General features: G+C 34.8%; 1 protein-coding gene across 2 annotated transcripts; it reads left to right on the forward strand.

Annotated features, from left to right (window-relative positions):
• The first annotated feature begins 1,537 nt into the window (after window positions 1–1,537).
• On the forward strand, window positions 1,538–4,828 carry LOC109048575 (neurogenic differentiation factor 6-B-like). Of its 2 annotated transcripts, none has more exons than XM_019066216.2 (2): window positions 1,538–1,938; window positions 3,060–4,828. In XM_019066216.2, the coding sequence occupies exon 2, from the start codon at window positions 3,065–3,067 to the stop codon at window positions 4,007–4,009; it is 945 nt and encodes a 314-aa protein (XP_018921761.1). In that variant the 5' UTR covers window positions 1,538–1,938; window positions 3,060–3,064; the 3' UTR covers window positions 4,010–4,828. The 2 variants fall into 2 exon arrangements, with proteins under 2 accessions (XP_018921761.1, XP_018921760.1); XM_019066215.2 differs by having other exon boundaries at window positions 1,539–1,938; window positions 3,057–4,828.
• Window positions 4,829–22,161: the final 17,333 nt, after the last annotated feature.

Below are 22,161 nucleotides of genomic sequence, written 5' to 3' on the forward strand. Positions count from 1 at the left end.
GTTTGACTCATCAGATGCTGGTGTGAACTGGACCAGAACGTGCAGAATGCCAGCTGAGGCGTTTTGGGGGGCAGAGTGTGAATGAACGTGTGTGTGTGTGTGTGTGTGTGTGTGTGTGTGTGTGTGTGTGTGTGTGTGTGTGTGTGTGTGTGTGCGCGTCCAAATGTTTGCGTTTTGGGGACTGCCCTCTGCTGCACAGAGAAATACTTACTTGAAAAGTACAGTAGTAGTTTGTCTGCTATATGATTTAAGGACGATGAAGCATAAACTAAACACAGCTGCACTTCTAACAGTCTTCTCGCAAGACTGCACTACAGAGATTCATAGTTGCCATACACTGTGGGCCTAAACTACAGTAGCACTTAACACAACAATATCTAACACCAGCAATACCATGGAACTACCATGTTGTGGAGGTTTATCTTTTTAAAAAAATGTGATATGTGCTTGGTACTCTTAAAAGTACAATGGAGTTCAGTACCATCCTACATTCAGTGAGTAATATCTTAAAAACAAGAAGTGTATTGGACAATAGTGGGGTATGGTGTCACACACTGTCTACCTACTCGTAATATATATATATATATATATATATATAATATATATATATATATATATATATATATATATATATATATATATATATATATATATATATGAATAACATGTGTGTATATATATATATATATATATATATATATATATATATATATATGAAAAAATATGTAAATATTTATATAAATATACTTAATAAAACATTATTTTTTGAATCAAACAAATAAAATTAAAAAAAATGTATAAAAAAAAACATATTGTATGAAACCAATGAATTTATAACATTTAAAACACATGTGACAACTTGCCCCAACTTGACAGATTAAAATTTATACTGAATTTATAACATTTTAAACAGTAAAACAATTCTGAAAGACAAAGCAATCCATTAAACAACAAAAGACTCAACAGTAACATTAAAATAATAATTATAAAAAAAATAAAAACACTGTATGAAACCATAATTTTTGGCCAATAAATTTGTAACATTTAAAACACGTGACAACTTCCCTCAAAAAAAAAAAAAAAAACATACTGAGAACATAATTTATTATTTTATTTAGACCTGCCTTCATGATTCTTGTCTCTCAGTGTAGTTTGATTGTTCATTTGTTCACTCAATAATATGGCAAAAAATAAATTCACAAATTATCCTGATTGGAATTTAAACTCAAAACCTTCCTGCAGTATAGCCACTAGCCCCGTTCTCCTTGAAATATCTAAATATCATAATTACCCATACCATCACTGTTAAGTGAGGGTTTGACTGAACACATGCGATACAGTACATCATGACAGAATTCATTCTTTTCTCTGTTTACCAACTGAATGTTTCTCAACACGTATATGCACGCAGGCTGTTATTCATATGTAAGTGTGCAGAGATTTTATGTAATATCTGAGCATTTATTATCCATCAGACGACTCTATAACACGCACTGGTGAACTGATTTGCTCTTGCCTGCAGCATCCGTCGCCCTATAATCAAATACACTCTTTGCTTTAAAGTCTAAATCATTTATCCGTCTCTACGCTGCTATTGCCGCAGCCAGAACTGGCATTAATCTCTCTCTTTTTTTTTTTTTTTAACTCGGAGTTTTTTGACGGTAAATGAGAGCCTCCCGGTGCCCATTACCGCGCGCACCAGATGATAAGAGCCGAATGAAGGTCCCCAGAGACCGCGTCACGTGACCAACAAAACGTCAGTGGCAGATGGCATGGGTACCAGCGCTGGTGCCTGGCATGGGTGTCATTTCTCTGTGAAAGAGAGAGAGGGGGAGAGGGAGATTAAAGGAATTCTACAGCTTCACATCAAGCACATGGGAGGCAGCTCTGCGCGTCGCAAGGAATCCGAACATGCGAGCTGAACACTGACAGAAACAGGTGAGCCATGGAAAGCCAGTCTGCTTTAAAGAATCAGTTTGGGTATGCATGTGTTGTTGTTGTTGTGTTTATTGTTATAAACAGTCACGCGCATAGATCCAGTCTTTTCTGTCGTGCAAACAATGCACTATGGCATGGTTTTGAGTTCGTCGTTGCTATTTTGTAGTTGTTGTTAGTAAGGAGTAACATCGGCCAGTTTAACCAATTAGAAATAAGCTACATGAAATCAATATAGCTACATGACCACCACCCTCCTGAGATGACAATAGAAACTGTAATGCGTTGTGTAAAATTCATTAATTTTGAGTTGACTGATACAATTTCACGTATTTGATATGTGATCATGTTAATTGATGTTCAAACCACAGAGTGTGTCATCTGAATCAGCAGGTTCTCGTTTGATTTGATGTATAACTTCTACATAAGATTTATGTTTATGCTATGATTAAAAATAAAAACTAGAAACATCATATACGACCAGAAGGGGTATTTTTCAATGAATGTGTATTAGAAACCATCAACGATTAAAAATAAACCGCCTGTAGGCCCAGATTTCAATGACAAACACGTTCTGGTGTGTTTTACAGTTTTTCTGCACGTGCTAACTTTTATTTATCGGTTTTTAATAAAAATGTCTACATGTTAAATTGCAATGTTTAAATGCATATTTTTTTGGGATGATAATTTAGTTTGATTACCACAATAATGCACAAAATACAGTGCATTTTCATTTTACAGATTATTAAAAATGTGCTTTTTTTTTTTTTTTTTTTTACTTGCAATTTATACATTTTAGGAGTACATTTATAAATTAATCTGTAACCGGTAAATATTAAAGTCTGAAACGTATTTTGAAACATGTTTACATACTAACATAGTCTCGTTTTGGTTTTATGAATTAGATAAAAAAAAAAAAAAACAGCAGCTTAAAATGTCACATTATATAATTAATATTGTAGAGCAAAACGTTCAAGTCTCTTCAAGTAATGCTAATCACAGTATTTCTTTAGTCATAAATCCAAAGCCACTATTTAAAAAAAAAATGTTTAAATTCTTTATGTAACCCATGGCAATTGACCTCATGTCTGCTTTATTTTGTTGTTAATTTTGTGGTTAAGCAGGGACGATGCTAACCGTACCATTTGAAGATCCAGACATGATGCGCGACTCTCAGTTTGGTGCCACCTTCACCCGTCAAGAGACACCCGGCAGCGCCGAGCTCAAGGAGACAGAGGACGACAACACGGACAGAGAAGAGGAGGAGAGAGAGGAGGACGAGAACGGTGTCCCTAAGAAGAAGGGTCCGCGTAAAAAGAAATTCTCCGACGGTCACACCGACCGCGTCAAACTGCGCCGGCAAGAAGCGAACGCGCGGGAGCGCGGCCGCATGCACGGCCTCAACGACGCGCTGGAGAGCCTGCGCAAAGTCGTGCCGTGCTACTCCAAGACGCAAAAACTCTCCAAGATCGAGACGCTGAGGCTGGCCAAGAATTACATATGGGCTCTATCTGAGACTCTGAGCGCGGGAAAGAGACCCGACCTACTGGCGTTTGTGCAGACCCTGTGTAAGGGCTTGTCACAGCCTACTACTAACTTGGTTGCTGGTTGCCTGCAGCTGAACGCCAGAAATTTCCTCACGGATCACAACGGGGACGTGTCGTTCTCTGGCAGGCCTCAGTACGATTCTCTGTACCCGTATCCGAACGCTGAGATGGCCACGCCCACCGGCCTCAGCTCTGGGCCCCGCGACGGCGTCAAGCCGTTCCGCCCGTACAACTATTACGCGTCCTATGAGTCCTACTACGATAGCGCCTCTCCAGAGAGCAGCAGCCCTCATTTTGACGGCCAAATGAGTCCCCCGATTAATTACAACGGGATTTTCTCGCTTAAAAAGCACGAGGAGCAAGTCGAGTACAATAAGAACTGCCATTATGGGATGAGATACTGTAACGTTCCCGGTCGGGGCTCCATGTACCGCGTTTCCCCAGACAGCCATTTTCCTTATGACTTACATCCCCGCAGCCAATCGTTCCAGAGCCAGGACGAATTAAATACGGGTTTCCATAATTAAAAGCGAGCATAGGGGTTGGATGCCAGTTACACTAATCTGTTAATTAATTAGTGCTTGTTGCTGATTGTTTTCGTTTGATTTTAATACACGACACTGAAGGGGGAAAAAACAGTTTCATTTATTTCAGACATCATACACTCTTAAAAATAAAGGTGCGTAAGAGGTTCTTCACAGCGATGCCAGAAGAACCATTTTTAGTTCCACAAAGAGCCATTCAGTCAAAGGTTATTTAAAGAACCATCTCTTTCTTACCTTTTATAATCTGAAGAACCTAGAAAGGTTCTTCAGAGGTTCCTTATGGAACCATTTAGACAAAAAAGGTTCTTCTATGGCATCGTGAAGCACCTTTATTTTTAAGTGTATGTTGCTCATGCATTGACGCGGGCCGTGGTTGCCCTGGTACAACCAATTAATAAAAAGAAGAAGGAAATAAAATTCTAAGGCTTTTCAAACAACAGTACTTGTCTCATATTCCCTGCAAATGGATTTATTCGTGTGTTACATGAAACACAAAATCACGATAGCAATAATGTAACTATGCAACGCAGTATGACAAATATATTACCGTGCAGACATGTAAATAGCCTTATCATGGGAATTTTACTATTCGTTAGACTTCTGTGTCTTTGAACTCTATACTCACCATTCTGACTGTTTCCGCGTGATGTCAGCAATTAAGGAAACTATTGTGATTTTGCTATGTCAAATGTTTTCCCCCTATTTATTTTCTTTATTATCTGAGGAGCGTCGGGTCTTGTGAAAGATGTAAACTTGAGGAGCACACTTCGATCAACTTGTCGAAATAAATCTTGAATGTGATCAACTGTGTTCATGCTCTTTTTTTGGGGGGAAGTAAGATGAAAGATGGAAATTAATATTCGAAAATACTAGACATTAACTTACTTAATCAACAGTTCAGTAAAAAAAAAAAGCTACGGCATCAGACTTCAATCTCTACATGTAGGCTATGTCTTGAAATATGACATGTTTTATTTATTACTAAGTTGTCAGGTTCGTATCTGATGACTTGAGGTAATTTAATAAAATGAAATAAATGTAAAAAGATAAAAAAAAAAAAAAAACTTGCCTTTAAAAATGGCTTTTTCTAAATATTACCGTGACCGCACACTTTTTGTAAATCGTGAACTTTATATCAGCACTAAATAACGTCCTTAAAATTCTCCAAGAACTGATACAAATGAGTCTGACACCTGATTGTCTGATCGATATAAATATACTTATATTGTTCAATTAGCAATTGTTTGGATTTGACTTTGTTTATTTATATTTGGATAGGCTATAAGTGCTCCATTGGGGTTTCAGCATGATCTGTTGAATACATTATGACCTTTTATGAGATTATCATTAATGTATGCTATCTACACAACGGACTGTAATCATTTTTACAATTATTATTATTATTAAATAAAACATCTAACAAATTTATACAGTTTATAGTTGTTTTTTCAGATCAACAAGGTCCATTCAGATCTCGGATAACACGTCTCGGAGATGAAAGTTGGAATGCATTGATTTATAATTAAAATAACAGTTTTATATATATATTTTTTGAGTATTAATTTAACACTTATAGTATGGTTTTATTATATATATATATCCTGTTCCAAGTTTGTGTCTCAGATTGTAAAAAAGAAAAGACGAAATTCGATTATTCTGATTCTGATTATCTTCCTCTCATTATTTTTATTCTTTATAGTATCTTTCTTCTTCATCTTCTTTTTCTTCTTAAAAATAATAATAATAACAACAGCAATAAATGATTAAAGCGATTTCTTTAAGAGTCAAACGAATAGTTGAGGTCGGACAGACTTCAGAGTTTGACCAGCTGTCAGTAAACGCCACACAAATCGGTATTTATACGTGTCAGACGATTAAAATATTTTAAAGATAAAATAGCAATTGCAAATATTTGTTATATATTCACATAAACAAAGAAATACAAAAATATAAACAACATTCACTTATCTGAACCTGAGCCGCTGATAGCAGATACATGTCTGTCTTGGTCTAACTCTAATCTGTCCGCTGTATAGGCTATTGGTCATTGAGATTTACAGCCTTTTTTTTACAGTTTCTCTGTAGCCTACAGGTTAAAATTGACATACATTAAAATTATAACATAACATGTAGGCCTACATATGTGAGTATTTAGGGGGAAAATATTTGTATTCAGCCAGGTATTAAATATACGCTGAAGTAGCGAAGGTCACATTAAATTTATAGCTAACTTAAACATTGTTTGTAAATTTGGATGTAAAATTAAATGTAAAATTAAAAAAAAAAAATCATAAATAAAGCAAAATAAAATGCATAAATATTAATAAATTTTCAGTGAAGGTAAATGAAATCCATGCCGGTTTTTGCTCCTCTATGACATCATCTTGTCCTGCTCTGTTGCTGTGAGTGTGAAAATGTGTCTCTGTGTTTGACATGTGAATCTCTGGAGCTGGAAACCTCCAGGCCAAAAACACCATGCTTCCTCTCACACTCATCCTCTCCTTCAGTCAGCCTCTGACAGCTGCTCCCTGACAGGATGTGTGTGTGTGTGTGTGTGTGTGTGTGTGTGTGTGTGTGTGTGAGAGAGAGAGAGAGAGAGGTCTGCAGGCAAACAGTCTCGGGGGGTGAAGGTCTGAATGGTTGGCATGCATTTGCTCTCCTTAGACTGAGAGGTTAACCACAATTGTGCCCTCTTTCTCTCTCTTTCTCTCATGGAGTCTATAGAGGTAAAGTATAGGGCAGCATATGGCATATTCTGTGTGGGTGGCAGAGCCGGGGGCGTCAGTCTGGCTTTTATATGGACACAGTTTTCACATTCATATCTGTTCTTTATGAGTCCATGCGACCCATATTAATATGCTATTCATAATGCATGCATATATGCATATACATAAATACAGACAATCAGCTTACTCTAAGTGAATCAATTAACGAGTGGCGCATAAGTGCACCCCATGGCTTAATTGTCAATATGTCACAAGTAAATATGAATCGCATTTACAGTACATTACAATGTACAGTATATGCCTCAAATCATGAGGTGCAATGTAAGCTAAGATTAATGGAGTATGTTTTACATGAAAATAATATTTCAGTTTTTCTACTTCAAAATTTCATGTTTAATTCAATGCATTATTTGCCATTTCTTTGTAATTGTTTGTGAAATTTACTAACAATTTCTGAGTCAAAATTGTTTATACATCTAATTTATAATGATAGATAGATAGATAGATAGATAGATAGATAGATAGATAGATAGATAGATATTTATATTTACTAAATATAATAGATAGACATTAGTCAATTAAATACAAAAAAATATTTTTTAGCATAAAATGTGTTTTATTATTATTATTATTAACTAAAATTAATTAATTTGTTTGTATTTATTTATTTTTATCATTCCATAGCAATAACATAATTAATCTCTTCTGAATTCACTACATAAGTCTTGGAAAATTTGATCAGTGAGGATGAAAACACTTGTGAGTTTGAGAAATGAATTTAAATTGTTTATTTGCCTCATTCATTTATTGAATACAATGAAATGAAGAGTTACAGAATTCCTGATAAATAGCAATTATTTAAATGGACAAACAGTGTCTAGAATGGTTAAAGGGCACAATCCCTCTGAGTCTGGCATTGCCTAAAATAAATAGCCTGTTAGAAATAATCTGGGTGATTAAAAGTGAAAAATGCTCTGCCCCCACAATGGTGATTTACCACCTTAAACTTTGGCTGCAGTAGTGAATAATAATTCCGAAAGAGAGAGAGAAAGAGAGAGAGGGGGGAAAAGGACAGCTCTAGTCACATCGTCAACCCTCCCTAAATTTCCAGCCTTCTCCGGGACACAGATGGCATGGGACACAAAACTCTCCCTATTAAATTCCTAATAATCATTTCTCTTGTGGAATGGTGTGAGAGACTGGGGAGGGGAGGGGTGAGGCCGAGGGATCTGCTGTTTTAATTAGATACTTTAAGGAGCAGAGGCGGTGTGGGAAGCAGTGCATTCTGGGAGTGATGGGTGCAGGGCTGCCATAAAATGACACCACAGCAGAAGCCAGGAGCTCATTTGCATGTCAGATTGGCATCGGATTGGCACGAGGCCTGGGCACGGGGAAACACTCCTGAACTCAGCAGTCAGAGGTCTGAAGAGGAGAGAAAGACAGCAATTATGTTCCGGTGTGAGAGTCTGTTTGCAGAAAGGAGAACTAAAATTATGTAACAGAAATGCGGAATAATAATGTTTTAAATGGCATACGCATTAAGGGTAAACAGTCATTCTGAAACAAATGCTGTAATTACTGTCCTATGTGTTGTCTCGTCATACGATGCCTACACTGATTTCCTGCTGTGGGTTTTCAAAGAGTCATTCAGGTGCCTGTAGATGCTGTTGTCACAATGTTTCATACTTTTTATTAATATTTAAAACAGACATTTTATATTTATATAATATTTATATAAATATAATATTACAAAAAAATACTAAATTAAAAATATTTAGAATATTTTAAATAATATATATTTTTGCTTGTATGTAATAGATAAATCACACTACACACACACACACACACACACACACACACACACACACACACACACACACACACACACACACACACACACACACTATTTTTGCTTGTTTTTAATTGTTTATTTATATCTCTCTCTCTCTCTCTATATATATATATATATATTACTACAAAGACATTTATAGAATATTATATTTTATATATTTTATTATATTTGTAATAGATAAAATAACACTGGCATACATTCTGACAATAATTATGTATATAATAATTTTATTTTCAGTATGTTTAATTAAAATTGTATGTATACACACACACACACAAAATACATAAATATAAAATATCTATTAAAATTATATTAATATTTAAAACTTTTATGTTTTAAATTTATAGAATAGTTTATATAGTGAGATTTTTTTTTAATAAAATAGAGTTTATTTATAATAGCCCTGCTTCATAGTAAACTACCTGTTTGTATTTCAGTAAAAAGTGTGATAGCATTTTTCTACAACTTTTAACTTTTCAGATATCCAGATATTGTATGAAGTTTAAGTTTCATAGGAATGAACATGATACAGTCATAGATTAAACATGTATGAGTTCCCGTCATTTATATAAATCATAAGTTTATTGGCGCCCCAGAAAGACTAATAAGAGACATATTTAACTTCCATTAGTAAAAAGTGATGACAGATCATTTATAATAGCGTGGATCTTGCTGAGAGGCTCAAAGCTATTAAACAGTTCATCTCGAAGAACTTCACATTCTGTTGACATTTTGTCCAAAGTCACATTTCACTGCATATAAGAATTCAGAACAAAAAGCGACTGTGTGAAAGGCTTTAACAGACCTGCATGTCTGAGGGACAGTGCAGCAGTTCATAATGTGTTTTTCCTCTTCCTCCCATCAGCAATTTGAAATAAAAGTGATTTTAAAGTCCAATCACAGGAAATACGCCTACATTAAATAAACATTAAACTGAGTGGCTTTCTATGTGTCCATGTCTGTCTGTGCTGTTTGTCTGTGAGCAAATGGGACACGATCCAACTGCCATTACCCAGAAACACACCTGCTGTTCACGACTTATACCAAAATCTAAAATAAATCAGGCCGTGGAGTTTATTGGAAAATAAAATCTGAACTGCTCGTGTGTGAAGTTTGTTCCAGCATTGCAATCATTTTAGTTCATTAACTGTTCAGATTAAACCCAAACTGCATGAGTTTTGCATGAACAGGAGCATGTAGGCTACAATAAAGTTTTATATTTTTAGGAAAAAAATAAACATATTTTGCTTTTGGAAGTAACGGATAGTTCTGGTTCTTGACTGGTCGATGATGTTTTTTTTAAATTTACGATAAAGCACGAATGGCTGCAACTGCTTCACTGAACAAACTACCAAAACCCTTAACAGCGTAGAGTAAACCATAGTATTAAAACTGTTCAATGTATTATGAACTTTGACAAAAGTGACTGTTTATTATGTATTTAATGAAGTAAGAGTAACAACTGTGGGCGTTTTGTTGCGTCATTCATCTTTAATTTTGAGACCATGCCCTTCCGGGGAGCTGTACAAAACATTTAGTTTTGTTGCTTGAAATTGCAAATTGGTGTGTCTTTACATATTATTGTAATGTGTTATTTAAATGAACATACTGGTTTGTAGTGCAAACAGTTTCAGTGTTTACTGTACTTTGTTATTCCCTATGCAGGCTAATGATCTGGAAGTCTCGCACATTCACAGAAAATGGCTTACTTCCACATTGAAGAATAAGGTGGAGTAGGGGGATTCACGCTGCGTCCCGAACTGGTCTGGTTTAAACTACGTAAAATACGGAAAACAAAGGGTTGTCATGTAAAAGCATTTACACAACACCATTTTCAACTAAAAACTAGGGCTGTCAAATGATTAATCACGATTAATCACATCCAAAATAAAAGTTTTGTTTACATAATATATGTGTGTATACTGTGTATATTTATTATGTATATATAAATACACACACATGCATGTATATACTTAAGAAGAATATGTTATGTTTATATATTAAATATATTTATATATAATATAAAATATAAGAATATAAATATATAAATGTATATACATGTAAATATTTTCTAAATATATAATTTATGTGTGTGTATTTATATATACATAATAAATATACCCTGTACACATACATATATTATGTAAACAAAACTTTTATTTTGGATGTGATTAATCGTGATTAATCATTTGACAGCCCTACAAAAAAATAAAACTTTTTACATATTTTAGCTGTTCATTTACATGAAATCAGTGTTTTGGGGGCCTGGAAATGCAAACTTTTGAAAATGATTTTCAAAGTGCGAAAGTGAGACCGTTATCGTGTGTAAACTACGAAAGTGTGTATTGTGAAAACAGCGACATCATGCACATGCCTATTATGCATTCTGTCTATAGTGTTTTATACAAAATGACATTGCCAACTACTGGCCTGACATTCATAATTTTTAATGTTTTTGTTGATTCATGTGAACGGTGATCACTGTGTATGCCAATTTTCCAAAAATGCTAAAGAAAAACGTTTCCGTTTTTAGTACTGTTGTTGTCATATAAATGTAAGCTAACGTATCCACTGGCACAGAGTGACCGGAATTGTGGGATTGACAGTGGACTGGAGAAAGCCAGCACAATCTTCATATTTTTAAACTCAGACACCGCTACCTGAACATCACAACAATTGGCTGCTTCCCACATTTTTCACTTGATATTTGTTGCTTGTTAAGCATTCCCTAACATTTTGACACTCTGGACTTCTCTCAAAATGATCCGCTGTCAATCCCACAATTAACTATGTGAGCATGCAGCTCAACTCTGATAGGAATGAACTGAATTGCTCGCTCCACTACAGTGGACACACATGCAGTTACTGTATTCACAATAGACTTTAGACAGGTTAGACACCATATTGAATTGAACACAGATGAAAATGAGGCAGTGAGGGATAGACTTAGTTTTTACAATGGCATGCAATGTATACATGTCCTAGGTCATGTCATTTTCACCAATTCACACATTTCAAAACTGTTTTATGGAGTTTGTGTGTACTGAAATTTTTTGAAAGTGACACAACCCTATAGCAGTAAAAATCCTAATGTGCCGGTTACATAAGGCAGTCAAAAACCTTGAAAACAATCCATGCATTAATTTCATGGGCTCAGAGTAAACAACACAACGGCAGGGCGAATTGATGAAGACTGGGGCATTTGCCTCGAAGGCTGCGAGTAATTTTTTCAAGGTGGAGGTGTTCTTGACCCAGAGCTCCCGTAGCTTCAACAGCAGATGTGTGATGGTGTGTTTACACTGCTGATCGCTGAACTATGAACTGTTGAAGCGACTCATTCAAAGTCATTTGCTATTTTATATCGCGTGATACTTACACAAATCATCATACAAGTCTTGCATTACATGTTATTTCTACATATAATATCGTAAGATGCAGTGTGGCACAGCTTCAAAACGACATTTTGACAAATTTTTGATGATAACAGCCAGGTAATTAGAATGAAGGCGGAGCTTTGTGACACGCTTCATACTGGGCATCTTTTGATGCTCATCTAGTATGCAAATTTATTCTGCACTATTGGGTCTTTACAAGCAAATGCAATGTTTACATTTCACACACATTCAACAACAATGCATTACAGGGCTGTTTTACACCATTCACATTTATTCACTTAGTGCATTACATTCAAAAAGACTTACAAATGAGGAATGCGAATCACTCTAATGGGAAATGCTGAAAAGCAAATGATAAAACTAGAAATGAATGCATTAGTACATAAATGTAAATAAAAAAAAAATAGCAGTACAAAGCAGCAGTATTTTAGGAGCATTGATTTAGTATCATAGTTTTTGTTAATATTTTCTATTTAATTTTAAATTTTCAGTCAGTTTATCCTGTGTTTTTGTCATTCCAATGTTTGTTTTACATATGTGTATGTAGTTTTGATTAAACTTTAGTTTTAGTTTATTTAGTTACTTCAACTTTAAATGAAAATGGGAAATGTTGCCTTGGAAAATAGCTGAAAGTTTTTTTTTGTTTTGTTTTTTTTCCCCCATTAATTTCAATTCATGTTTACTTTGATTTAGTAATCAAAATGTTTTTTATTTTTATTTTTATGGGTTTAGTTAATAATAAATAAATACATTTTGGTACAAAGTGCATTTATGATTATTAATTTCATTTCAGTTCTCAACTTTCTAAAGGGAAAGCTTATCAGCATTAGTTCATTTATAAGACCAACTGATGTGGAAAGAAAATCATATGGGTTTGAAATGACATGAGTGTGAGTAAATGACAGAATTTTTCTTTTTGCATGCACTATTGCTTTAAGCACACATGTGGCCTAATAAACAGTACACTGATTTTTTGACAGTCATGTTTCACCCTCTGTCCTCCTGTCCTACTGTTGTTCAGCTCATGATGTTCCTCTGTTCCACCTGTCCACTGGGACGGCCCTGTTCTCCAGGACTCCTCCCCCATCTCTCCCTGTCCTGCGATTGGACAGAAGTGAGCTATCTGACTGCAGAGGGGAAAAAACTTGGTTTCCATCCAACAAAGTGTCATTGGGGACACGCATGGCCTGCTGGAGGCAGGGACTCGGGCGCTAATGGGGCCCGCAGCAGCACCTGGGGATTTTGGAGACAGGGCTGGAGGAGAAATTCAGAATGCCTTGGTAACCAGAAGGACTGTTTCCTCCTTCCACTTTTTTGTTACTTTACTTTTGAAACTCCAAGGTGTGGTAGTCTGCAATCTGTCATGTTTGTTTGTCATTAGCTGCCGGTTGACAGCTTGGTTTTGGATAGACTGACAGAACAATAGATGGATAGATAGATAGATTTACCTGCAATTTCTGAGTCAAAATTGTTTCTAAAACCAATATTTTTTTCTAAGATAGATAGATAGATAGATAGAAGGAACAATAGAGATAGATAGATAGATAGATAGATAGATAGATAGATAGATAGATAGATAGATAGATAGATAGATAGATAGATAGATAGATAGATAGATAGATAGATAGATGGATGGATGGATGGATGGATGGATGGATGGATGGATGGATGGATGGATAGAAGGAACAATAGATAGATAGATAGATAGATAGATAGATAGATAGATAGATAGATAGATAGATAGATAGATAGATAGATAGATAGATAGATAGATAGATAGATAGAAGGAACGATAGATAGATAGATAGATAGATAGATAGAAGGAACTAGATAGATAGAAGGAGCAATAGATAGATAGATAGATAGATAGATAGATAGATAGATAGAAAGAGCAATAGATAGATAGAAGGAGCAATAGATAGATAGATAGATAGATAGATAGATAGATAGATAGATAGATAGATAGATAGATAGATAGATAGATAGATAGATAGATAGATAGATAGATAGATAGATAGATAGATAGATAGATAGATAGATAGATATAGTTTACATAAACTCTGATTATATCATCTTGGTTTTGATTTATTTTATGCAGATGGCGTAATGAACCTGAACTCAATAAATCACTCCACTTTATGTATTTAAATCTTCCTTCTCTCTGTAAACTTCTTGTGACGAACTTGTGAAGCGGATCTCATATATGAAGCACATATGTTCACCTAAACAGGATAAGACTATATTTACAAGAGCAAAGAAAAACATTTATTATTTCATTAAAAGCTTGTTTGAAAAAAATCTGTATGAGAGAGAGAGAGAGAGAGAGAGAGAGAGAGAGAGAGTGAGAGAAGTGGTAAACAGGCAGGGCAGGTGTTGACGATGCTAATGAAACGGATGACAGATGGCGAGTTTCTCCGTCGCTCACTGTGCGGATAATGGATGAAGGTAATCAAATTCCTCTGTGGCTCTGTGACTTTCCTCACAACTTTCCCATCAATAGTGCCATCAAACGCCAGTGCCGCACCTCCCGGCTGTCACACACTCTCTGGAGCCGTAAGAGCCCTGCAAAACTCACAGCCTTTAACACAAAGATCTTTCATAAAGTAAGGATCCATTCAAACAGGACCTATTTTTGCATCCGTTTTTCCATGTAAACACGTGCTAGACAGATATATTTGATCATTTTTTACAACACATCTTGCCGTTTTTCCAGCATCTCACATCATGAGCATTGTTTTTAAGATGATGTGACAAGTTAAAACAGTCCAACTTCCAAAAACTCTGTTGATTATTAAACACAAGGAGCTGCACCTAGAACAAAAACTCTTTTTTTGTTCTTTTCATTTCTTTTCCTTTTCATCAATGTGCAAAAACAGAAAAATGCCTGGTATATTAAAAAAAGATGTATTATATATATATATATATATATAGTTCATTTAGTTCAATTATGAAACAAAATAGGCCACTGACCTTATGTCACAGACTATATTGTTTATGTAAAAGATACAGTATTTAATGAAAAAAAATGTAATGGAGCAACCATATAATAAAAGCAATAAGACACTTTTTTATTTACACTTCTGAGTGTCATAATGACAAGATCTGCTGATGTGGGCTGAGTATGAAACTAGAAAAATGCTTTGCAGGCAGTGTATGGAGATAAGAAGCTGGAAGTAAAGAAATTCATATATATATATAATATATATATATATATATATATATATATATATATATATATATATATATATATATATATATATATATATATATATATATATATATATATATATATACACACACTGTATATACAGTATATGCCTGTTTTGTCATTGACTGATTGGGCAGAAAGACAGCTGCTTTTGGTTTCAGACACAGCCAAAATTCACAATAAAGCACAACCTCTTGCAACTTATTGCTTAATTATACTGTTTCTAAATTGATAACAGGTTTTAAGATTTGCTGACATGTAATTTGTGTGTTATAGAAAAACACACTCCTCTAAAAAGCCACTTAACTGCGAACAAAAGCACCAATACATGAAAACAATTTGTTCTGCATAAACTGTAGGCCTTTATGCTGGCTTAAAATACATGAATACATTTTATTCTTCAGCAAGAAAAAAAGACAACAGCAACATATGAACACATGCATGAGTGAGTGAGTGAGACTTTTTCACAGGTCTGTGTTATGAAACGGATTTTATCTTGTCAATCTTGCTTAGAGTAACAAGGTGCTAATTATGCCAGATACATTTCCAGGGCGCCAAAACATATTGGATCTAAGTGTAATTCCTTGTGTGGGAGGGGATGGTGTGAAATTGTGCATTTGTTTCATTTTTTTTTCTATTTATTTATTCATTCGTTTCTTTGTTTTCTAATCCTGATTTCGTAGTAAGATAAACCTGTTCTTTTGTGCTGGAATTAATTAAATCTTTGCTTTCTTTAAAAAAAAAAAGATTCTAGCAGCTCTAGTCCCCCAGAGAAAAACATAAACATGCAATTATTAGCATTAATCGCTAAGTTCAGATTACTTGGTGATTTTAACAAAATCTATCCTCCAAAAATTATTTTTCTTAAACAATTTCTGCTCTGGACATATGATGTCTCAAACTTTGGAAAAGGCTTGGGCACAACTCTATGATCAGACTTATGAAATTAGCTCTACATTAAATCTTAAAAATCTAAACAAACACATTTGATCAAACCACATTTTATTAATTAATTTACACCCTGTTCACACAGAACTTATTTTTGCATACATTTCAATTGACTCTTCGCAGGATGCTTGATTGATATAACCAATCAAAACACAGAATGTGCCATCTTGTCTGACAAACAAATTAGACATGAGAGTAGATTAATGTCTGTGGACTTAAACTTGAAAAAATGGTGCGTATTAATGTCTTGAAATATAATTCATTCTGATGTTTATTCATGTGTTTTCGTCCTATAAGTAAATATGAAAAGACGATCAGTTCACATGCCGCTTGAACTGAGGAGCTACAGTGATCTGGGTCAGTTGATTGTTTATTTATGTGAATGTATTTTTTGTATAATGTATTTTTTTATGTAAACTTGCTCTAGACGGACATGTTTGACTGTTGTGCTTCTATTCGTGTCTTTTATAGCATTTCGCGACTGATAACCATTTTTCAGAAATGCTGCGCTACAGGTAAAATAAGTTAAACCTCAAAACAAAAACAAAAAAAAAGCATCTTTACACCATGTGTTTCATACATTTAAAGGTAATTTTCTCAAAATGATTTTTTTTTCTCATACACTGAGCCAGAAATCTCCACTTAAGTAGAATTTACATACAATAAACTTCCAGTTTATCCACCTCACTTATATATAATTTTATTCCTAAATCCCAGTAATTTGACAATAATTTCTGATTTACTGTATATAATACAGAGATACCGAAAATTCCTTCTGTACAAACTTTTAATATGCCACAAATTTTTAACCTGGCTTTATCCAGTGTTCACATTTCTGTTTTGGAAATGTATGCAAATTAGTGCATATTTAATTAGACGATGACTGATTTGCATATTTAAACATAACATTTCAGAAAACTTGTAATACAAAACAACTGTCTTAATCCACTGTGATTAGTCAGCCGGAAAAGCATGGTGATATCTATTAGTCTTATTCACCTGTGATGTCTTGCTGATGCTGTCCAGGGTTATTGTCATAGTAATGTGAACCTGGCTTAATTATTTATGCATTTTAATGGCCTCTTTGTGCTTTGCAAACAAACTTATAGGCTAATGGAAGCAATGGCATATGGTTTTACATGCATAAAAAACCAATCACATTTGCACATAAGAGTGCCCCTCCACGCTCACACCCTCCAATGTTAATGTATAGGTAGTGTGATGATCGCAATGGCGGCGGTCGATCCACACACGGCTCAGAGAGCTCGGATATCCTCGGGCACTGCTGCCAAGCTGCCAGTCGGTATCGTCACACCTTACTGCCTTTAAAGATTGCCCTGCAGAGACAGCAGGGAACGCTGAACAGCCGGGCAGCCCTGGAGAGTTACGAGGTGGGAGCCATGCCAAGACATGCCCACCAGAGAGAGAGAGAAAGAGGGGGTGAGGGAGGTACCCATCCACAGCTATCATGAAGGACAGAGAGGGGGGATTTGAACAGAACCGACATGGATCCTACATGTACCTGCACAGCCAATCAATTCTCGAGTCTTTGCGACAATGCTGCGTGAGATATATGCGCAAACATGGAGGCCTGCGCCACCGTAATCCACAGAAATGGCAATGGAAGACAGAATGTAAATGAGGCTGTTATTGCACAGTCGCGTTCATCATACTGAGCTGGAGAGACTTCAATGGCCCTGATGAATATGCATGCAAATTTGTTAATTAAGTTAATTATTCTGCTGAAAATTCATTTGTCTTCCCAAGGACATTTCTGCGATGATTTTAACATGTTTCTACCATTAGTCATGCACAGTGCAGTTTAAAATCACTTTGTCCACTCTATTTATTTATTTATTTCTCCAAAAGTTTCGCTCCCAGTGGGAGAACGGTGTGCAATCCCGCCGAGGTCAGCAGAGGTTACGCATATGTGTGTGCATGTGTTTAAGCAAAGCGAGTCGATGGTAGCTTATGTCTGTGAGGTCACTGGATGGCTAGTGTTATTTTAAAACATGTGCTAGAACAGAAAGCTTAAGTTTTGTAACTAGTAGACAAGAGCATGAAGAGCTTGCTTTATCTTAAAGGAATAGTTAACTGAAACATTAAAATATGCTGAAAATTTACTCACCTCAGGCATTTTCAGATGTACATGAGTTTGTTTCTTTATCTGATCAGATTTGGAGAAATTTAGCATTAAATCACTTGCTCACCAATAGATCCTCATTTAATTTAACAACATTAGATTAGATTACAACCCTAATGTACACAACTGACAAGAAAAAAATAATATGAAGAAACAGTTATTGCAACAAAAAAGCATCCAATGTGAAATGTAACATGTTCTTTTTTCACTTCCAAAAATGGTATACTACTGTAAAATTACATATAATGTCCAATAGTTTTTCACCGTATGTATGGAAGCTTACGTTAACCAATTAATATGTTTTTTTTTTATTTGTTTTAGCATTTTACAGTCTTTTACTGTTAAAATAATGGCCATTTTTAATAACAATAAGAATAAGATTTCACAAATATATAATAAAATATAATAAAAAACGGGTGTTCTATTTTTACAGTGTACCCGTAATATTGCTTCCTCCAATGAAAATGTCATCTAATCTAAATCAGGAGAGAAATATGCACAGATCAAACACTGTTTACAAGCAAAAACTGTCCAAACTGATTATAAACAAAAATGTGGGTGTATTTTTACGTAAGAGGACAACAAGGGATTGACTTCTTTACTGGAGGAAGCATTATTATGGATTATAGACTCTTATTTTGACCAGAAGAGACAGTTTGAAGTCCTTAATGATGGATTTGTTTCTCACAAAAACACAGTTATTCACTTGACACGTAGTGTGGATTACTTGTTAATTATTGTGATGTTATTATTAGCTGTTTGTACTCTCATTTTGACGGCACCCATTCACTGCAGATGATCCACTGGCGAGCAAGTGATGTTATACGTCTGCTACTCAAAAATCGAAAGTCCGAACATTTAGAAAAGTAAAAGCATTTGAGTTGTGGCATCATTTTCTTTGTCTGCAGCACAAATGGTGCTTAGGGGTTTGTTCAAATCCCTAACTCTAAGTACGCCTTAGCAAGCGCTAATAAATTAGACGGTTCTGGTTATAATGAGGAAGAGATTAGTATAAAAATCCTTCAGAGAACAGATGTCTATCAGCTCCAATCGATGCCACACCTGGTTATTAAAATGCATCGTTTCATAAGCAAGACCTTTGAGTGAGCAGAGAATAATTCCTTTGATATTTAGAAGATAAGAGTTTTGTTTTAGTAAGATGAGACTATAATTCTCTGTTCCAGGAGTTAAATTAATATCATGTAAATAAAGAAATGCTGCTGTTGTGCAGAACATCACAGGTGTAAAAAGACAAAAAATCAGCAGGACGGGAGGCTGAGAACGAATGGACTGCTTTATGAACATTTGAATGTAGTTTGAGATTGTATATCATAATAGGCTTCTTTGACCCTGTAGAGGAGCTGTGCAGTGTGACTCGTGTTTTTGGTTTGATCAAGGATGATTTGAACACTGGGTTTCACTCCAATCTGCTCTCAATTAACCCAGATGTCCTCCGAGGTTTGCATGTGCATACAGTATGCACCTCTTCCCCTCTCATACACAACAAGCACTCTGTATCTGCAAATACAGTTTAAAATGTATTAAAAATATAGCTATTTACATTTTTTAGAAATATTTATTTTATTTAGTAAATATAAATAAAATAGTATTAAATAAATTATAATTATGTATATTATTTGCAGAATAAAACCGTCAGAATAAGACTTTTTAAAACTGAAACAAGAAAGCTAATCACTCTTTTTACTTCAATGAACATCTCATCAAATCTAATACTGTAACATCTTGTCACACTATATGGGGTAAGTTGGCACACTGGGACAATGCCATTAAATTGCATGCAGTGGTATGGTATTAGATCATAAATCAACAAAAATGGAAACAATAACATCACAACCAAACCTCAGTATTACCAATTGAATGTAACATATGTGACTTTTTGTAAAATAAATAAATAAATAATTCATAAAAATAAATAAATTTATAAATAAAATTCAAAGAAAGGAGGAATTTGCTACTACAAACTTTCAGAAAACAAGGACATTAAAAGGCAGCAAAATAAAATGAAAAAATCACAGTACATTAAATAAAGACGGGAGGAAAGCAGGTAAGAACAGGAATGTCTAATGAGACTACTGAGCAGAAAACAACATCTGTTTGGCTCCTGGCTATAATCTGAGCACACTGGTACCAGAGAGGTACAGTACAGTATGGTAAAAGACCGCATCTTTCAAGAAACTTGTAAACAGATGCAGTGAACAGGTATGTCTGTTCTCAACTTTTCCAACGATGAACTGTTTCTGTTCAAAGCTGAGCAGATTTCAAAGGTCTTTGAAGGAAATAACATTATTTTGCTTATTTTTGTTTCTTGGTGCGCTGAGGAAGATAAATAAAACTAATGCAGTAATTTCTTTTATGAGCAAGACTTTAGTCACAATGTCTCTTCTGAAATGTTGTCCATGTTGATGTTTGATGTGGGGGAAACAGCACGATCGAGGACATTTAGCGAGGCATGTTAGTGCTATAAACAGACTGTCATTTTAACACTGCTGAAATGTCAAAGCAGACATGTCAGATTATGACAACATCCACATCTTGTCTTATGGAGGGACTTGCAAAGAAAAATAATACACTATTCTCCAGAAGTTTGTGGTCGGTAAGATTTTTGTATGTTTTTGAAAGAAGTCTCTTCTGCTCACCAAGGTTGCATTTATTTGATCAAAAATAAAGTAAAAACAGTGAAATATTTTTAGAATTTAAAATACCTGTTTCCTATGTGCATATATTGTGTAATGTAATTTATTTCTGTGATGCAAAGCTGAATTTTCAGCATCATTACTCCAGTCTTCAGTGTCACATCATCCTTTAGAAATCATTCTAATATGCTGAACTGCTGCTTAAACAATGCTGAAAACAGTTGTGCTGCTTAATTTTTTTTTTTGGAGCTATAATTCTTTGATGAATGGATATATAGACAGTATATAGTTGATATAAAAGTCCTTATAATGTTATAAATGTCTCCCTACTGAATAAAAGTATTAATTCCTTTTAATAAATATCACTATGAAAATAAATAAATAAATCTTACTGACCCCAAGCGTTTGAACAGTATAGTGTACATTATTGTTGATGTAATTTGAAACATGAATCATTATTTATTAAAAGTGCAGAATAATTAATTATTTTTGGACACTTTAATATATTTCTTCACGATTATAAATATAATGTTCTGATACACAATCCTCAGATACATACTTGTCTTGATTTAAAGTTCAAGTTCAGAACTTAGTCTGTGTCTTGTCTAGAAGAGAGCAACTGACTGCTGTCTGTCAGGGGTTTTTGTTTTGAGAGTTTAATGAGATCAGGACAGAGACAGCACGGGACTCTGAATAAGATACATCAGCTTTTTAAGACCGACATCACACATAGCTACATTAGGTCAGTGGCTCCCAACCCCGGTCCTGGAGGCACCCCAACACTGCAAATTTTGCATGTCTCCTTAATCAAACACACCTGATTCAGATCATCAGCTCATTAGTAGAGACTCCAAGAACTCAAATTGGTGTCAGAGAAAAAATACACGGAAGATGTGCCTCAAGGACCAGGGTTGGGAACTACTGCATTAGGTGATATATTAAAGATTCCTCAGAGGAGAATATAGTCTGACATCGATAGGTGATGATTCTGTGAAGAACCTTTAGAATGAATTGTTTTTTTCCAGTCCACATTTTTTTTTTATTTGTTATTTATTTTATTTAAGTTTTTTTTATTGTCATATTTTGTTCAATTTAAGTAGTTATTTTAAGAATTGTTCCCCCATTTGGAACCTTTATTTATAAGAGCGTATATTTGGAGTATAAAGGAGCTGTCAATAATCTACTGGTCATCTGGGCTGGACAGCAGT

This window comes from Cyprinus carpio, chromosome B2, assembly GCF_018340385.1.
Source record: "Cyprinus carpio isolate SPL01 chromosome B2, ASM1834038v1, whole genome shotgun sequence".
NCBI classification, from domain to species: Eukaryota; Metazoa; Chordata; class Actinopteri; order Cypriniformes; family Cyprinidae; genus Cyprinus; species Cyprinus carpio.

What these genes read in the sequence shown, in the direction of transcription:
- LOC109048575 (XM_019066216.2), top strand. Translation starts at nt 3,065, where the DNA reads ATGCTAACCGTACCATTTGAAGATCCAGACATGATGCGCGACTCTCAG.